Source organism: Protopterus annectens, chromosome 13.part0, assembly GCF_019279795.1.
Source record: "Protopterus annectens isolate FY-2018-M chromosome 13.part0, PAN1.0, whole genome shotgun sequence".
Taxonomy (NCBI): Eukaryota; Metazoa; Chordata; order Ceratodontiformes; family Protopteridae; genus Protopterus; species Protopterus annectens.
Genome location: NC_056747.1, coordinates 640,681,976 through 640,701,542, shown reverse-complemented (window position 1 = coordinate 640,701,542; position 19,567 = coordinate 640,681,976). Strand labels below are relative to the sequence as shown.

The window sequence follows — 19,567 nt, the reverse complement described above, 5'->3', positions numbered from 1 at the left end:
GGGTTGTCACCCCCTCTAAGTCAGCATGGGAGGTGCATGTGAGTTTCATGAGAACTGAGTGAACCTGCAGAGCCACCACTGGCGCTAACAGTGAATGGATCACATAGAGTGAGGAACCCTATTCCTTCTGTAATGTGGTACAGTTATTAGGATCAAGACTTACCATGAGTCTAAAGGAAGAACCCCTCATCCACCCACCCACCCATTGCTCAGCCCAGCCTCTGCAACTAGTTCCAGCCACTGCCAGAGCCAATACATGCAGACTGTCCTGCCCGTATGCTCTTCTCAACCTTCTTACCACCACCACCAGGAAAGGTGGGCAGGCTTACATCTCCTTATTTTCTCTCCATACCTGCCAGGTCCAGAAGATGTGAAAGTTATTAATAAAATTCCAGTTTCCTGGGTTGCAATCAGGGTTATATCCCTGTTCACTATGGAGCTGACTTCAGAGGTCACATTGATGACTTGAAGTCACTATGTTGCTACAACAAAGGCTTGCCAGTATAAAAGTAAATCAAGAACTGTCCTATAAAAGCTAAATACCTTAGCCAGGAGTACCCAACAGATGCAGAAAATGTCCAACAACCACCAGCGTGTTATGTATTTGCGAGTATAAAATGAAAGGCTTTAGAATGAAATTCTTAACCATTTTTTAATTTCTTTTCAGCAGTACAGCTGCAGTAGCTTAAAGTGCATTGATTCATTTCTGAAGTATCTTTGCTTTACAGTTAATTTTAATTTCCAGATATATTCCTTGTACTAATGTTTCAAGTGATTTTACAAAAAAATGAAGATTATATTGTAATGTTTGATTTTTTTAGATACTCAGTTTTCCATATAAACACACGCACAAAATGACATCATGGTAGGAACAGGGCAATGATTTACATACATCCGCAAAATACTATTGGTAAACAAAACAACTTATTTCTTTAGAAGAGCAGCTTCTTATTTACATCCTCAAATATGTTAATTATCAATGTAAGGTATTTCTCCTGCAATACTTAGTTGATAGCCTGTGTTTCTAGGAAATGATGTATGGAAATCCAGTATCCTGTGCATTAACTTAGGGAATGAGGCTTTATGGATTCAGTCTTCATGATGTCATGGCAAGGATTTTCAACTTCAAGAAAAATTTCAGTGGGTTGTCCTTATAAACAAAATAAAAGGCAAAAACACCATACTTTTGCATCAAAAATTATATAACTTAGTATTATATATGTTAAAAAAGGAAGTTATATATCCAACTTTATGAACTCATTATTTGCACTTGCTTCAGAAAGTGACCACTACACTTTACCTATCCACAGATGAAACAATATAGGTGCCAGGATAACACACTACTAAAGCCAAGATGCTGGGGTGTCAATGGGAGATTTACAGTATCCTCAGGAACAATCAATTTTCATGTAATAAAAGAAAGTTGATGATCGGTTCACAAATGTAGCCAGAAATATCATACAGTAGATTCTGCACTACTTAACAGGCACATAATAAGTTATGTACATCTGTCAGATGTGCCTGGAAATTGTTAGAAAATGTTTGAAAATAAAAGTATTCTCCCGTACAAATTTAATCAGTTTCTGTCATGCTCTTAGATCTAGAGCCAGTATTTGGTGGAGGGTCCATCTCACAAGAGTGAGATTATGCTATGGGGATTGTCTAAGGCAACATACATCCAATGGGAAGGGGAAGAATAGTTTGAATTGTGAATGCAAAGCAGGACTACAGACTAAGAGAGAAAAAGAGTCAAACACTAAAAGGTATGATTTAACTCCTTTACTAAAGTTGGCTTCAGTTTTTACATATTTGCTGGTGCCAAAATTAATGACTCCTTGAGAAAGTCATACCAACTGAAACGATTTATAGTTTGACATAAACAAAAGACTGATACTCATACATATTATTTTACAAAACATGGCACTAAATAGTCATAAGAGGTTTAAAAAGAAAATGTCAGGTGTATGTTCTATACAGAATATACACATTTTTCACTGGCTGCTTTAAAGCTGGTTGTGATATTAGTCCTGTTTATCTCACAGCATAACAAGAAAGGCACAGTTTCATGGTTTGACAGATGGTATCTAATATCCATTAGAGGCTACTGTATTACATAAAATTGTTTCAGAAACTGTGATCATGATGTTCTCCAAAGTTCCATTTGCCTTAAAATTGTGGAAAAAAAAAGAAAAATGACTCTCAGACCTTTCTACAAACTAAAGGACAGAAGATTCATATCAAGAACTGTTCTGTAACGGTATTTTGTGATGCATTGTTCCCTGTGACTACTTGAGTACAGTTTATGATGGATTTGCTATGCTGTATAACATATCTTCTCTTTTATTTTGCTGGTCACATCAACAGAGAAACATGTCAGAAAGCCATATGCCTTTAGTGTGAACATCACCACAAATAAACCATATGCAGTGAAAGACGAACAAAGCATTTTTTGCTGAGGGTTAAGCCCTGCTGCATACCCGTTGTGTGGGAAGATCTCCACAACCCCCCAAGTTGCATATACCAACTCCATGGTCACACAACAGTGGGGAAAAAGACAGAGAAATCCATGAAGTATTGATGTGGTATCCCAACCTGCAGCCTCAACAGTCTATAGGAAAAAGTAAAATATTAGCAATAAGGTTAACGGTTCAGAATGCCAGATCCTGGCCACAACTAACAACATAAATAAATAAAGTCCTCTTTCCAAAGGAAAATTCAGTCCAGTTAGGGGTTTAAACAGATCTTTATTCAAAGATGGAAAAGCGTTCTTGTCAGTTTTTGTCAGAAGCAATTTTCTATTTGAGTGAATTTTATGAGAGATGCATGACTGAACTTCAGAGATAATTTTGCTATTCAGCTAATAATGATAGGGAGAGGCAGGCATCACACTGAATGCTGGGAATAATTTCATAGACTATAAACATGGTAGGACCTGCCTTGGTAGACTACACAAGTTCCCTGCCTTAAACAAGGTAAAGCTGAGCTAGTAAGTGGTGGTCTACAGGAATATTAAACAGAAGTACTTTGAGAGTATTTCCTTAACATTACACACATCTTAACATGCTGTTTTAGTCACAAGGCTTGGATTCCCACCCTAATTTATGTAAGTTAGGTACTACTCACTGTATTTTGTTATGACATGATTGTGTTAGCATAATTAATGATTGCAAAATTGTCTGGTGCAAAATAACAAATTAACACACCTATGTGTAATGTTCTTTGAAAGCTGGACCCATCTTAAACATTTTTAAAATGGAAGTAATATATCAGCAATACCATCATTGTAGAATTTTGTACAAGGAGTGTTACTTTTACCAAAACACTAATGGATGTTAATTGTTTTATGAATTAATTTTATGGTATTAACATTTTTATACTGTAGAATGCTATGCAAATCCCTGATAATTTTTTCTTAGTTGTTTAGGCTGGAATGTTTAGTATTAGTCTTTTTTTAGAGTTTTCTTTTCAAGCAGTCTAAGATGAAAACTATTTTTGTTACAAAGATTATACCAGTTGTTCTGATTAGTGAAAAAATGTGTTTGTAATATTATATACTTTCTGTATAGGCTACATACAATATCAAGTTTAAAAGGTAAATGTTTCAGGCACTAATCCAAGCATGCATTAGGCCAAATAATGTATCCTATTACAGAATTTGCTTTCAGAAAGTGAGTACATTTAGATCCTGAAAGTATGCAATATGAAAATTACATCACAGTTTTTCTTCTTATTTCTGGCACAAAGTAGTACAGACAAGTAAACGAGCAGGTTACAGACTTTGCCCTGCAGTTAAATTTTTTAACAGACCTTACATGGCACATCAAAATACACAGATCTCAACATTTATTAAGACACAGAGAGAAATATATAAAAAAGAACACTCAAAGACAAACATGGTCCCACTATGAATAAACCATTACTTAGAAACAGGTAGAAACTGGGAGGTAGGTAAATATTTTCAGGAATAAATGATGCTTTAGAAAATAGAGACTTCAACCCATCAAAGCTGGATTTTCAGAAAGTGTAGATTATATAATTTGCATCCCATCCCCTTTTCATTTCATATTCACTTGCTTGTCATTATTGTGTTTTTAATAACATGGATAATCACATGCTTGCATACTTCTGCATTGTTGCACACCTTGTTTTCATTTGCAATATGTACAGTGTGCAGCAGAACAGCTTTTTGCTTCCTTGTATAGTAACAGCTCATGCTTGGAGGGGGTCTGAGTCAGTCAAAAAAATATTTTTATTTTTACAGAATGTTAATAATGAACAGTTCAAACTGCATGTGTGAATGACCAGTTCCTCTAATATTTTACTAGGTAAATCTGCAGATAGTTGAGCTATAAAATAAGCACCTACAAATAGCACATACTGAAACATGAATGCTTTATAAAATGAAAGTAAAGCATGCCGAATGTTGTTCAACTGATGAGTTGGGAAGGGAGGTAAAGAAATAGAGCTAACTATAAAGAGTTCAAAGCAATGTCCCTGTTAAAAATAAAACTGGAAAACTATGTCCTTTGTGGTCAGTGTCAGTATAATTTATAGAGAGCTCATATGAAAGTTTGCTTATCAGTTTTAAACTCTTTAAGAGGAAGACTGTATGTACTTTTAGTCTTTCTGAATTTGATTCTTCTCCTTAAGTTAAAAACAAGTAAATGCTCCAATGTGTTGTTTTCCTTTGAGGTGTGGTACCTGACATAAACATAAAATGACTATAAAATGGTAGGAATCGGAGTTGGTGATGTAGGCTCTTTTGGGGCATATTTGAAAAAAGGGTAAAAAGACAGAAAGCATAACTCCAACGATTGCCAACATGTAGCCCCATCCTATTTTGCAGTTGCCTGCATAATAGATGTTTGTTGAATTTCCGCAGAAGTCACTGACAATTTTATTGTTGAGTCCAAAGGGATAAATCAAGAGACCTGACGCCATGATGAACACTAGAAAAGAAGAAAAAAAGGAAAAAACTTCATTAATTGGCATGAATGTTCAGTATAATAATAACTTTTTTGAAAATATCACAAAAACACATTCAGTCATGCATCAGTCTTGCTGTACTCAAGGTATATGTTATTGTATTTACAAGTACTACCCTGCTTTGTACCCAGTCTTATTAAGGCCATTTGTTCAAGTGCCAGTGCAGAACTCTGTCTGATGCTTATTTAACTGTAGAGCCACAGCCTATATAAATAAGGTGTGTGTGTGTGTGTGGGGGGGGGGGGGGGTGTATGTATATTTCTATCACCCATCCAATTGAAATCACTATGCATCTTTCACAATAATTCAAAATACTTTCTAAAATAAAACTTGAAGCAGTGCTACAAAAAATTGATTTATTAAAGCATTTAGCACTTTCATTCATTATATAACTTGGACTTTATCAAATAAACATAACTTTTTAAAATCCTGTATTGAAACAGCCATTAAAAGCATATGATTTTCACATCATTTGCTTACTTAAAAAGGCCCGTTTGTCAAATGTTTTCCACAAAATAAATGCATAAAATACACTCATAAAAATTAATAAACACCATTACTATTATGCAATATATTATCTTAAGGTTCTGCTTTTCAATTCTGGTTTCAGAATCTTGTCTCAGGAACAAGCTTTGCAAAAGTAACAACAACTGGCTTTATCTTGCTTTTCAGTGGATTCTACACCTGTGCAAATGTCCCATCAGTACCTATGCCATTTACTAGCCTTCCTCATTCCGTTCTTCAGACGCTAATCATGCCAGTCTGACACCAGCAAATTCAAACTGCTCAGTGGAAGTTAGATACTGTCTTAACTAGTCCATCATGTTTTCCTAATTTTCTATTAATATATCATTCCATATCAATGAGAAGACATTTGTATGGCTCCCAAGTATGCAACAAAGTCTAGATGATATAGGATTTTTACTTGGAAGTATTTGCATAGGTAATTTTTGACTTAAATTCCAGTGTGGTTCAGAAGTTACCTGTAAAATTATACTTTCCAGGTCTACTTTTCTAATTGCCTTTCAGAAATAGGTATACTCAGCCTGGGTGTCCACAAGGACCTACTCAGTTTTTTCCTTCTTTATAAATTAATTTGTTTCATGATATACCCTCCCTTTCCCCTAGTTATATATGAAGACAATTTCCTTTTACTACAGTCAAATAACTTCTACACTTTAGCAAAAACTGCAGGGCAGGTTCACATTACTTTGCAACTGGACTCACAACAAAGAACTACCAATAAACCTAAAATAAAGTTTCATGATGTTCACCACTCCCCAGAAACTTATCACTGTCCCACACTTGATCATAGTAAATAATAAGAACAGTATAATACCAAATATATGTGTACAAAGAAAATTTGGTATTACCTTACACCTTTGCTTGTCATTCATTATATGTCACCTCTTCCCTGAATTCAGAACGGTCACTGCTAGAAAAGTTCTAACCCCTAAGGTAGAATATGGCCTGCCACTCACATCTCTACTATCAAGCTATAATTCACAAAAACTACAAAGGGCAGAAAACAAAATATGTAGATTTGTATTGTTCTCCAATTCATTCACCCATTACTGCAAACTTCTCAAGAGATTCAACTGGCTACATATTCAAGGCAGAGTTACTTTACTCCTTAATACTCTCATATTTAAAATCCTTCTTGACCGGTATCCCCCACTCAGAACTAAACAACCCATTAAGGAACAAGCATATACCCTCGTGGGTAGCCAAGAGGATGCCTTTGCATTACTGAGACTCAAATTCAAAGCCAGCTTCGTAGAATAATCTCCTAGGCAAACTAACCAAACTGCAAACACTAATTGGCTTCCTAAGAAACACCCACTTAGGGAGGTTAATTGGAAATGTCTTTGTAATGAAGCTTAAACCAGCCATTAACTGTTAACAATTTGTTACTCCAAAGTACTTATGAACCACTTGTTATTATATTACATATACAGAGGGCTAATACACCTCTACATTTGTTATATACTTTCTGTTATTCTACTAGGTACACCATTATTTTTGCATGTTAACAAGTTTTACATGTGTTGCAAATTTCAGTTTGTATCTATTTAGTTTTACTTAACAAAAAAATTTTAAATAAAGCAGATCATGATATATCGACAATTGTGTCCCAGGAATAGATTTTGATCATTGGTAATCCTGTAGTATCTTAACACTGCTTTATCTATGCTGTCTAGTTTTGTTTTTCAGATGTGCATTAAACCTCCGAGTTTGGTGTATTTAAATGACACTACAGTGAAATTTCCAGTGTAAACCTCAGTGAGCACACCATATTATCTTCATCAGGTACTCTCTAACTAGTAATGGATACAGTACAGTTTTCTTCTTACTTCTTAAAAAGTCATCCATGTTTTACAGCCTCGTAGGAACTACTTAACACAACTTTTAATCTAAGTTTGTGGTATTGCACACAAATCTGTGATTTTTTTTCCCGTACTTGTGCAACCAGTTCTACCTTTTTTCCTTGCCACTGGGAGTCAGTCAGATCAACACTGATTAGCTGGTTACCATACTTTCTGGCAAACTGTAAAAACTATGCTTACTGAGGAGGTAAATGCCATTGGGTGTATAAATTCCACTAATATCTCTCAACTGTCCAGATTTTTACAGAATGTCCAGATTTTTGCCTCAAATTTTGGGTGTATTTCTCATAAAATTGTGTTTTTCTGTCAAATCACCTGCAAATGATTGAGGACTAAAGTCAGAAAATAATGGCAAACAATTGAGTTCCAGACTTCGTATCCTTCTGAAAATGCATGCTAATGCAAAACCTGTCATTCTATCAACTTTCCAAGTTTTAAGAGAAATATTTAAAAAGTGTCCCTATTTTTGAGCCTTTGACCCCCATTATTTGTGGCTTTGTCCAGATTTCTTGCTCTAAGAGGTTGAGAGGTATGATCCCACTGTGTCAGGCTCGGAGTTGTAAGACTTGTAGAACTAATGTATCTAAGTTAGGACCTCTTGACTTGAATATTTTCAGGCTGCAGAACTGCTATTACAGTCCCACACTAGTTAGATCATTCAGAATCCTTCATTTCTTTCTTGCCTCAAAAAGGTGTAGTTCAGGAAAACAGTCCTGGGCTGTTTTCTTTTGTTTTACAATGAACTGTAAGGAAATTCTCCTAAAATTATTTTCTTTCTTCATGGAGCTGTTACTAATTATCATTTGTTGGTTTGCCTACTTGGTCTTTCTCTCTTCAAGTTACTGGTGTCTTGATTTCACCTAATAACTTTGACAAATAAATGCCTATGTAGGGAAAAAATTTACCTGTACACTTACTTCATAAGCATTTGCTTTGTCTTGACCTCACTTGATACTAAAAATGTACGCAGTCTTCATTGAGTTTAACAATGTCACTTGCAAATATTGTCAAAGTGCACTCAAAACTTTTGTCTTCAAACTTTATAATCAGAACATTCTACTTCCAGTCTTTTTCCTTCTGTAAATCCTCATTTGCATTTGCATTGCAACATTTTGAAAAAAAAAAAAAAAAAAACAGGCATTTAGACTTTCTACTCTGGCTCATGTAATAGGCTATGTCACATGATGCTGTGTGGATTAGAACTGATCACTTCTACATTAAACTTTGTATTATATACAGCATCAGGCTAAAGCCTTAACTGATTTCTGTTAACATCAGTTATATGAATAACAGATTCTACTTACCCCATTATAAATGAGGCATGCAATGAGAGAGCTGTTATTCATTTTTGAGAGCTCTACACAGTATGGCAATGCACCTAAATTTTGGTGTGTCAACTGGACTTACATTTTAAACATTTGCCACCTTATAGAGAGTGGGTTTGGTGAACTGATGACCACTACCACATTTACTTGGTCTTAACCTTTCCTGTAGAGCAATGGAAAAACATTACCTTTATTAATGTCTTATCCACCTGCTAACACGTGCAGTTTAGATGCAGGCTAGTCCTTCACAGTGCTTGGTTCTGTAGCATACAGAGATATAGCATTGAGTATGACCTGGAAAAAGTCCCTGACAGCTCCCCGACAGATGACCTCCCTGATCTTATCTCACTCTACTGTGAAGCAAATAGGCTGACATCACAGAGGGCTAATGATCAGCAAGCAATGAGGGATGGAAATGCCTAACAGAAAAAAAAAGTTAGTCATCCATGTGCTGCTTCCTGGACTATTTTCTTTGTAAGATTGATATAGCATCTGCTTTCTGTGGACAACTTCATGAAGTTCTTGTCCATCAATAATCAGATACCTGTGCATACTTATGATAATCAGAATATTATATTTACTGTCATACATCTTTAAATGTCTGAAGTTTTTCCATTGTTTTTTCTAGTTTTTGTACTATATCTGCAAACTTTGGTTCATATCCTTAGCACTAATTATAGACTGCAGGCCTTCTGCCACTATGGATTTCATTTCAGTTAGCCTTCATCCCTTGAAAATCCTATTAGTGAATTTCTTTTTACCATAGTTTTGAAGGGCTTAACCTTTTAGATGTGGTTTGATTTTATCCCTCTGGCAACTTTTGCACCACTGTTGTCTATGGATTATTTTTCTGTTGTGTTTTCATGGACTGTTACATTTTTTCCCCAGACGTAGAGGCCAAAGATTTTGGCTGCCTCACATGTTATTCCATTATTCAATAAGCTAACTGTTTATTTGAAGGGATCAGTGAAGGCTAGTTCTTGGTGACACAACACCAATGGAAGGGGGGGGGGTCAAATCCCAGTTAGGATTGTTGGCTGAGGTACTTTTCTGAAATATCTAAGATCGAAAATGCTACTTTCCATTACACAGGATTTGTACTCTGATGTATCTGCCTAGGGCGCTGTTGTCTTATGGCAGTCTCAATGTAACAAACTGGGTATTAATTCTGACTTTATGTGATGAGATATATTTTGAGAATCTACTACAAAGACCTGGCTTTATAAGAATGTTGGCCCTCATCATTCTGTTATTTAGTTCCCTGGCCATAGGAGTGTCAGTGTAAACAATGCTACATGTTAAATAACCCAATTTAACATGCTTCAGAATTTGTGAAGCATCACCAACTCCTGTAAATATTATTTACTGCTCATTAGGTGATTTGAGGATTTTTCTTGCAGCAGTCCACTGACTTCCTCATTGACTCATCAATCCACCATCCACACTAGAAAGTTCTGGGTGACTGTAACTTTTTCAGCCAATGATGAAAGTACTGAACTCACCCTGGCATTGCTCCAAATTATGAATGGCCTCAACTTTGCTCTAGATATTTTCTCTGCTACACAAGCTAATCAGTATTACTGGATCTTGGTTTTATTTACTTATTTTATATTTGTTAACAATTTAGGTAGGCTGGCCTAATGACCTTTTTTCAGCCACAACTTGGGGCATTCGGAATACAGAAAAGTTTTACATCAATATGAAATCTAAAAGTTGAAAATGAGTAGTTATTTACAGATATACAATTTGCAAGTATGTGTTTGCAATATGTACATGTAACACTTTACAATATGTGCACATAATTCATCAGGTGGAAGAGTGTGATTTTAAACAGGATGTGAGAAACGGTGGTGCAGGTAAAGGAGGAGCTATAGTAGGTAGGTGCAATATTTGTATTGAGTTGAGCTGATGGGGTTTGAGTGAAGCATTAAATGTAGCAAGTCTAGACTCATATTTCTTTCATAAGGAATTCCGTCTGGCTGGTGTTGACTTGTGGAAGGCTCTCTTAATGGCACGTACAATAAATGAGAGATGTTACAATGTGGTTACTGATAAGTTATTATTTTGAAGGGAGTATGAAATGGTGAGAGTGTTTAACAATAAGACTAGAGGGGCAGCAGTTCAAAAAGCTTGTATGTTATGGAGGAAAAGGGAAGGCTGCTTATAGTTTTATAGCAAAGGTGTTCGTGGTGGAAAGAAGGTTGTAATGAAGCATCCGTTTGTTCATGAGGTGTACAAAGTGATTACGTTTGATTAAAGTTCTTTGTAGTCTTTTGGAGTTCAAGGAATGGTCCAAAGATGCTAGTGGAAGACATTATTGTAATGTGGAAATTAGAACGTTTTGGTGTAACAGTATCAGGAAAAGTAAATTTGAGATTCAGTAGGCTAGCCTGAGACTTTTTTTAGTGACTGTTTCAGTATGCTATTTGAAACTAACAGAGAGGCCAAATTCAACATCTAAGTATTTATTTAAGGAAACAAAAGAAATTGCAGTGCATTAGACGTCAAGGTTCTGTGAAGCAGGGTTACTGGATTATCATTGTGTAGTTTGGAAGACCATATTTTATGTTTGAGGAATTAACCAGTGGCTTGATGCTGGTATACATGAGGTGCAGTTTCTTAGGAAGTCCCTTTGACTGGAAGTGTTATCTTTGGAGAGAAGAGGGAGAAAATTCATCATTATAGGGAAGTATGTCTATGTTAAGAGTTAGTCAACAGTAAGAAGAAGATGGGTCCAATAACTCTTGTGGGACTCCTAAAGAGAAAGGAGGTGAAAATGAAAGTCTGTTTCAAATTCTTACTAGGAATGGATGGTAGTTGAGGCAACCAGTGAACCACTGTAGCACATTATGGGCAAAACCTATCTTGTTTAGATAACTGAGTAGTACTATATGGACACCAGAATCAGAATCAAATGTATTTTTATGTCAACAAAGATGGCTTCTGTAAGGAGACCTTTACTCCTGGTAATAAATGTTTTGTAAGTGGCCATACACAGGGTGGATAAGATATTAAAGTTTCTAAAAAGTTGCAATTACCAGTCTCATGGCTGGATCACTATCTTATCTATATCTCCCTGGATCTGACATCAATTAGGTCATCTGATACCAAAATGACTTATTTTAAGGACTGACCAAACATCCTTGCTAGACCAGATCCTCTTGGAGTATACTGTAGATGATTCAGAATCACATCTTAAATTATACAGCAACGCCATCAAATGTGCTTTGAATTAAATGCCATACTATTTGTATATCCTATCCACACCAGCGGATGCAAATGTTGGTGTGATCAGGGGAAACTAAATAGGCAGGGGATGAAAGCTGGAAAGATAGAGGAAGATGCATTTTGAGAACTGGCTAGTAATCTCCAAGTCAGATGTGATAATTTGTTGAACATTTTAATATCTTCTCCAATTTATTTAAGAAGTCAAGGGTTCCTGTGCATTGAGATTTATGTAACAAATAATGAGTCACCTAAGCAATGACAAGTTATGAAGTCTGGCTAGGAAAACAACACTAAGCCTTTTCTGCCTTAGACTGTGAAGCAACTGCATGAATTGTGCAAGTAATTTTATTTTTTATTTATCTTATTTATCCTTTGTTGACCAGGTTAGTACTACTAGGCTAGTAGCCTCTTTTCAGGGAAGACCCGAGGTGGTGGTTATATCAGTTGGGGAAATTTGGCCAGGGCATCGGGGAACTTCCCCTACTCGCTACAACACTTGTAGTGTGAGTAGCTGATAGTGTGAGCACCCATTCCATTTCTAGAACAGTAGCAGTGCTAGGAGAAGGGCACTCAAACATGGCAACTAAGCAAAACTGCATAGAGGTGAATGCCAACTACCTAGAGATGTTTGCCAAAGTAGAGGAAGAGAGGATTATTCAGGTAAAGGGAGAAAGAGATCAAATTAAGGATACAGAGGAATTATTTCAACAAGAGTGTTTCGAAGAGATGAGAGAGGAAGAGAAATGGGATGCAGAAGTTATAATTACAACCATGCAGTTGGGAGTGTTGCAGAATGATATATTAGAAGATATACTGGAACTAAGTGAGCCAGAGACAGAGAAGGAAATATTATGGGGTGAAATGGTGGAGAGAATACATAAAGAAGAATGACAGAAATTAAAGAAAAGATTTTTTGCATAACTTGTTGGAGAACAAACATAAGTTAGAAAGGAAAGAAAGAAGATGGAAGAATTGGAAAAGACGTATGTGGTAAGACTTCAGAGTAAAGAAGGATCTGAAATGAATAAGAATGATGTATGAGACAAGATTGTTGTGCCTTTAGGAATAAAGGCACAAGAAGTAAGAGCTTTTATTCTAATTAAAAAAGAGAGACTTATCGTGCCTTTTATTGAGAACGCTGAATTTTTAGAATCCTTTCTGGAGAAATATAAAAAAGAAAAAAATATATATATTTGTGGAATAAATATGCTGTAAAGACTTTTTTTGGGAAATGCAAAAAAAATAATTTTGGACATAAATTGAAAAAGATACTGTTAAAAAGTACTTATTATAGAACTTTTGTACTGAGGTAAAGGACATGACTAAAGTTATTGATAATAGAGGACTTTGGATAGGGTCTTGAGACTGTAATATGATTTTGCAAATGGAAAATGGCAAACTTATACACATTCCAAGCATAAATACTGTTGAGGGTTATTAGGTATTGGTTAAATACTGAGGACAAACAAGAACATTTTTTTTTTGGGGGGGGGGGACATTTGGTAAATAACTGTGATAAAAAATGTTATTCATGTGGGGAAACTGGTCATGATGCTAAAAAGTATGAAAAAAAACATGTTATAAACATAAACAAATGGATCTACTGTGTTTAGTCTACTTACATTTGGTCAAAAATGATTTCAGGCAGCCCACTTCACTGAAAGCTCATTTGATTGAAAGCTCATTTGGTCGAATTTAATTTGGCCGAAAATGAAATACAGCCCCTGCCTCACTGCAGTGCGGCCCTGGAGTGAGAATATTAAGGGTGGGTGTGGGGTGCATAGCCCCCACATTGGTGGGTGTGGGGGGCATAGCCCCCCACATACTTGTAGTGTATTAATTTTATATAAAGGTGTATTCATTAAAAATACATTTATATATATATGTTCGGTAAAAAATATTTGCAAAATGTGGGGGGCTGTGCCCCCCACACCTTCCCTTACTTAATATTCTCACTTCAGGGTCGCACTGCAGTGTGGCAGGGGCTGTATTTCATTTTCAACCAAATGAAATTTGACCAAATGAGATTTCAGTCAAATGAGCTTTCAGTGAAGTGGGCTTTCTGAAATAATTTTCGACCAAATGAAATTCAACCAGATAAAGTAGCCCCAAACAAACATGTATGGATGTATTGTGAGAAAAAGAAAACTTTAGAATATGATATAGAAAAAATAGAGAAGATGAAAGTGAGAAGGAACAAGAGGGACAACAAAAAGCTATAAGAGAAAATAATGATACAAACCAAGAAGAAAATATGGATGATACACAAAAAGAGGAAGTGAAAGGGAAGGTGGAACAGAAGTTAGCGATGGAAAAGAAATAAATTGGAAAATGGTTAAAAAGAAAAGCTCAATCAGGAAAAGGGTTCAAAACAGAAAAAGAAAATTCTGGATTTAGGAATGAAAGTAAAAAGGAAAGTAAATTGATAAATAAACAATTTATTGTACATTAAAGAGAAGGGTGACAAATAACCTTAGAATTTTATCTATTAATGTTAACAGTATAACACTGTAATAAGAAGAATAGGAGTGATAGATTGGTACAATATGTGTGAGGTAGATTCAATAGTACTAGAACGTATTAGGCTTTAAAATAAAGAAGACAGAGAACAGACAGAAATGTTATGGTCAAAGGGTATGATATGGAACTTGGGCAATGAAAATTATTCAGGGATTGCTATATTATATAGGAAGGGAAATTAGGGAGATTAATGGTAGTGGATTTTAGGTGGGAAGGGAAAGTGTATAGATTAACTGCAGTATATGCATATGTGATATAATAACAGGGAAATTTATTTTATGAGCTATTAGATTATATCATAGTAAATATGGACAAAATAATAACAGGAAACGTTAATTGTGAGGTAAAACCTAAAAAGAAAAAAAACTATATCAAATAAGAAACTAATAAGAGAAATAATAAAATGTGGACATTTAAAGTTATGGAGTTTGAATAAAAGCACATTTCAAAGAGGAAAATGAAAAATAGAGATAGATTATGTTTTATTATAAAAAAAAACTATGAGAACAATGATAGAAGAAGCAGTAGAATTTTTTCTGATCATTTGATAATATGGACTGAAACAGATGAAAATAAGGAACTAAAAGGATTAATGGAAAGAAGTAGAATGAAAAAGGTCAAGAAGTTATAACAGAGTTATGGACAGATCATTTGACAATGATTGATTTTTACAAAAATGGTCAAAATGGTGAATAACATTTAAAGAAAAAATATAAAGGAATGTATTTAATATGGCATATAGGAAAAAGACAAAAAGAAAAAAGGAATATACAGAAATGCAAAAAGCTGTTTTATATAGTCTTGATAGGAATGAAAGGGAATAGTTTAGAAAAGAAGATGAGATTTATCAAAAGAATCAATAGAAAATTAAAGGTTTGTTATAGAAGCAAAAACACTTTCTACAAGGAAAAAAGCAATAATTATCACCATATCAAAGTAGATGAGTAAAGGAAGACAGTGGTATAATGAGAGAAATGAAAAAGGAAAAAATTGAAAGAGAACAAATAAATATAATGAATACCATAATGAAGTACGTGAAAGAAAAGGTAAAAAGGAAAAAAAAACAGTGGAGGGTAAAAAAATTCACAGAAGAAATAAATAAAGAAATGGAAAAACAAATTACAATAATAAAATTAGAAAAGGTAATGGAGAAAATAAACGTAAGTTCAGCAGCCAGACCAGATGGTATATTGTATTTAATATGCAGAAACTTAATGCTATGGCAAAAAAGACATTTTGATAAAGATATTTAATGAATGGTTAAATGATGGCATACTTTATGATGAAATATGTAGGGGTGTTATGAGACTTATATAGAAGAAAGGGGAAAAGTATGAAATTATAATTTGGAGGCCAGTAATTTTGAATAATAGTGAATGTAAATTATTTATGCAAATAATACAAAATGATTAGAAAATAAATTAAATTATATAATGGAAGAAACTATTTATGGGGTTAAAGAAAATGGAAGCCAACAACTATTAATGACAATCAGAGAAATGGTGGATGACATTAAGAAGGGAAAAATTGAAGTAAAACTTATGGTGGCTGATATCAATAAAGCATTTGATTCAATAGAGTATGAGGAAGTTGTGAGTGTCAGAGAAGTATGTAAGAGTGGTATAGGATATGTACGAGGGTAGCGTGACAGCAGTGAAGTTGGTGGTGGGAGTGAGGGATGCGTTTTAGGTGGAGGTGGGATTACATCAAGGATCAGCTCTGAGCTCTTTCTTATTTGCAATGGTGATGGACAGGTTGACAGATGAGATCAGACAGCAGTCCCTGTGGACTATGATTTTGCAGATGACATTGTGATCTGTAGTGAGAGTAGGGAACAGGTGGAGGAGACCCTGGAGAGATGGAGATATACTCTAAAGAGAAGAGTAATGAAGGTCAGCATGACTAAGACAGAAAATATGTGTGTGAATGAGAGGGAGAATAGAGGAATGGTGAGGATGCAAGGAGTAGAGGTGGCAAAGGTGGATGAGTTTAAATACTTGGGATCAATGCTTCAGAGTAATGGTGAGTGTGGAAGAGAGATGAAGAAGAGAGTACAGGCAGGATGGAGTGGGTGGAGAAGAGTGTCAGGAGTGATTTGTGACAGACGAGTACCAGTAAGAGTGACAGGGAAGGTCTACAAGAGGGTAGTGAGACCAGCTATGTTATATGGGTTGGAGACAGTGGCATTGACAAAAAGGCAGGAGTTAGAGCTGGATGTGGCAGAGTTAAAGATGTTAAGATTTGCACTGGGTGTGCCAAGGGTGGATATAATTAGGAATAAGTATATTAGAGGGTCAGCCCAGGTTGGAAAGTTTGAAGACAAAACCAAAGAGGCAAGATTACGTTGGTTTGGACATGTGCTGAGGAGGGATGCTGAGTATATTGGTAAAAAGATGCTAAGGATGAAGCTACCAGGTAACAGGAAAAGAGGAAGGCCTAAGATAAGGTTTATGGATGTGGTGAGAGAGGGCATGCAGGTGGTTGGTGTGACAGAGGAAGAAGTGGAGAACAGGAAGAAATGGAAACAGATGATCAGCTGTTGTGACCCCTAACGGAAACGGCTGAAAAAAGATGATGATGATTCAGTAGAGTATGATATCTTATGGCAAATATTGGAATGATATAATATTAATACACAGATAAAGTATATGAATCAGTGTATAAAAAAACTAAAATTAGAGTTTTAATAAATGGTTGATTTAAGTGAAGAAATACAGACGGGTATAAAATAACGGGTCTATATCATATTAGCAAATCGCACAAATTGCGAATGCTCACAATATCGAAACTACCGGACCTCAAAGTGCTTTTTCTGAGATCGCTGTACAGTGAAGAATGGGATATTTGCCCTTTCCTCACTGTAGTGTGATCTCAAAGTTGGAATATATATTTAGCAGGGGGTGTGGGGGGCACCGACCCCCACAATAGACGTTTGAGGTCCAGTAAGTTCGATATTATGAGCGTTCGCAATTTCTGCAATTCACTCATATGATAAAGACCCTAAAATAATGATGCCCAATGAGTAGTATTTTGTTTATAATGGTTATGAATAGTGTAATAAAATGATTAAATGAAGAAATGAAAAAGGTAAATATGTACAGGAAATGGGAGTGATATGTCCTGTTATTATTATGTCTTATGCTGATGATATAATGTTAACAGCTAAAAATAGACATGAAAAAGGTGATTATAAATGTGTATGATAGATTGCAAGAAGTTAGATTAAAATTAATAAAGAAAAATGAAAGGGTTTTGGAGATGATAAAGAACTGGAAGGAACACAGTTTGAAAAGAAAAAGATAATAGTAGGAACTGATTTTGGAGAATTTGATATATTGAAGGAACAATGGGAGAAATTTTTGAGAACTCTAAAACAACTTAGTATTATGTGTAATAGGTAGGTATAGATTGCCTTTCAACAAAAAAGTGCATTTGCTAAGCACAATGCAGATGGGAAACTTATCATATATAGCTAGTGTATATATGACACAGAGAATTAGAGAAACAGTTTATTGAAATTATATTCCAATTGATCTGTGATCCACATTAAATCTAGTCAAAAGAGGGGTGTTGTATATGGAAAAGGAGGAAGGCGTTTAGGTTTACTGCATCTAGTAGTATATGGAGCCTCATTAAATTTATATAAGGTCTTGGAATGGATAAATAGAAAAGAAATGAAATTGGTAGTAAGTACATTTAAGGAGAAATATAAAAGAGAATGGGGTATAATAAAAATGAATAAAGGGGAGAGAGACTGGAGAAATGAAGATATAAAAATGCACCAAGAAAAAAATAAAATTGTGGAAATTAAAGATAGAAGAAATGAAAGAAAATAGAAAAAAATGGTATAAAAAATAATGCTGCAAAATCCATGAAATATTTAACAGAAGAAAAAGAAGCAACGAAAAAAATGGAGTATGAGGAATATTGTATGTCAAGATTTCTTATGGAGGTTGCAAACTAGTAAGTTGCCAGTAAAGTGGAATATGCCTAATAAAAATAAATGAAAGGATTTGCCTTTTTTGTGGAGAGTTAGAAACAAGAAAACATGTTTTGTTATGATGCAAAACAGTTAAAATGTATGGCAAAAATAATAGAAAATAAAATAAAGAATTACAAGACTATAATCAAATACATATGGATATGACTGAATATGGTTTCTATGGGAAACATAGTAAAAATTATGTTAATCTGGGCAAAAATGTTTTGTATTATATGGACAATTTGGAATGAAAGACTGAATGAGATTATGTTCAATGGAAAGTGGATGTTACCAAACATAATAAGGATAACTAAGTAGTGGTTGTAGAAAAAGGAGTGAGGGTCTGTACATATGTAAAGAGTTATTAGTAATGAAGGAATATAGTGATTAATGTAAGTTCTTTGTAAATATGCAAATACATATATATGTAAATTGTAAATAGTTGTACAAATAAAGAACCCCTACTCTTTCTGATACGTGTTGTGGGATTGTTTACAGCCGCCAGAACTACCACCAACTCAAGCAAAAGGAGGGATGTTTCCTGAATTAGACAAGACTCCTTCCAAACTAATTCAGATGAGTTATGGAATAATCTGGTCCTTGAACCAGTTGACTGTTCTTGGACTATGTTTAAATATGCCAGCTATGAAGAGTCCATTCTTCAGATGCTCATACTATTCTCTACAACCAAGATCCTGGACATTCCAGATTAGTATTAGCTTGTCAGGCATCACTTGGTCCATTTATTTCCCAGATTTATGCAATTATTACTGAGAACTATTGTTTCTATATGTTCTTTTTAACCAATCCTTAAAAAGCAACCTTGTGAGCTGCACATTCTAGAAATTTCCAATCTCCAAACTTCACCTTATTGGCAAACATAGTGAAAATTGTTTACATTGAGTTTGCATCTTCTCTATCTTTTCACAGTCTTTCAGATCCTTATTAGCCCATGTCTGTGTCAGGAGACACAGCTAATGATCAGGTGATCATTACTCATACCCTGGCCTTAAAACAACTGGATTGCAGTAGTGTTGTTTACCTTGGTCTACAGGATATGGATGTAGAGCACCTCATGTACATCTAAAACTGAAGCCAGAGAATGAACTAAATGTTTTCATATGGTCATATAATGCAGA

General features: G+C 35.0%; 1 protein-coding gene across 1 annotated transcript in view; it reads right to left on the bottom strand.

Moving 5' to 3' along the window:
- Positions 1 to 633: 633 nt before the first annotated feature.
- Positions 634 to 19,567, bottom strand: part of TMEM211 (transmembrane protein 211) — a 1,337,569-nt gene continuing 1,318,635 nt past the window's right edge. Inside the window, 2 exon segments of the mRNA XM_044054326.1 lie at positions 634 to 4,776; positions 4,778 to 4,949. Coding sequence (XP_043910261.1) covers positions 4,722 to 4,776; positions 4,778 to 4,949 — 227 coding nt within the window. The 3' untranslated portion in view covers positions 634 to 4,721.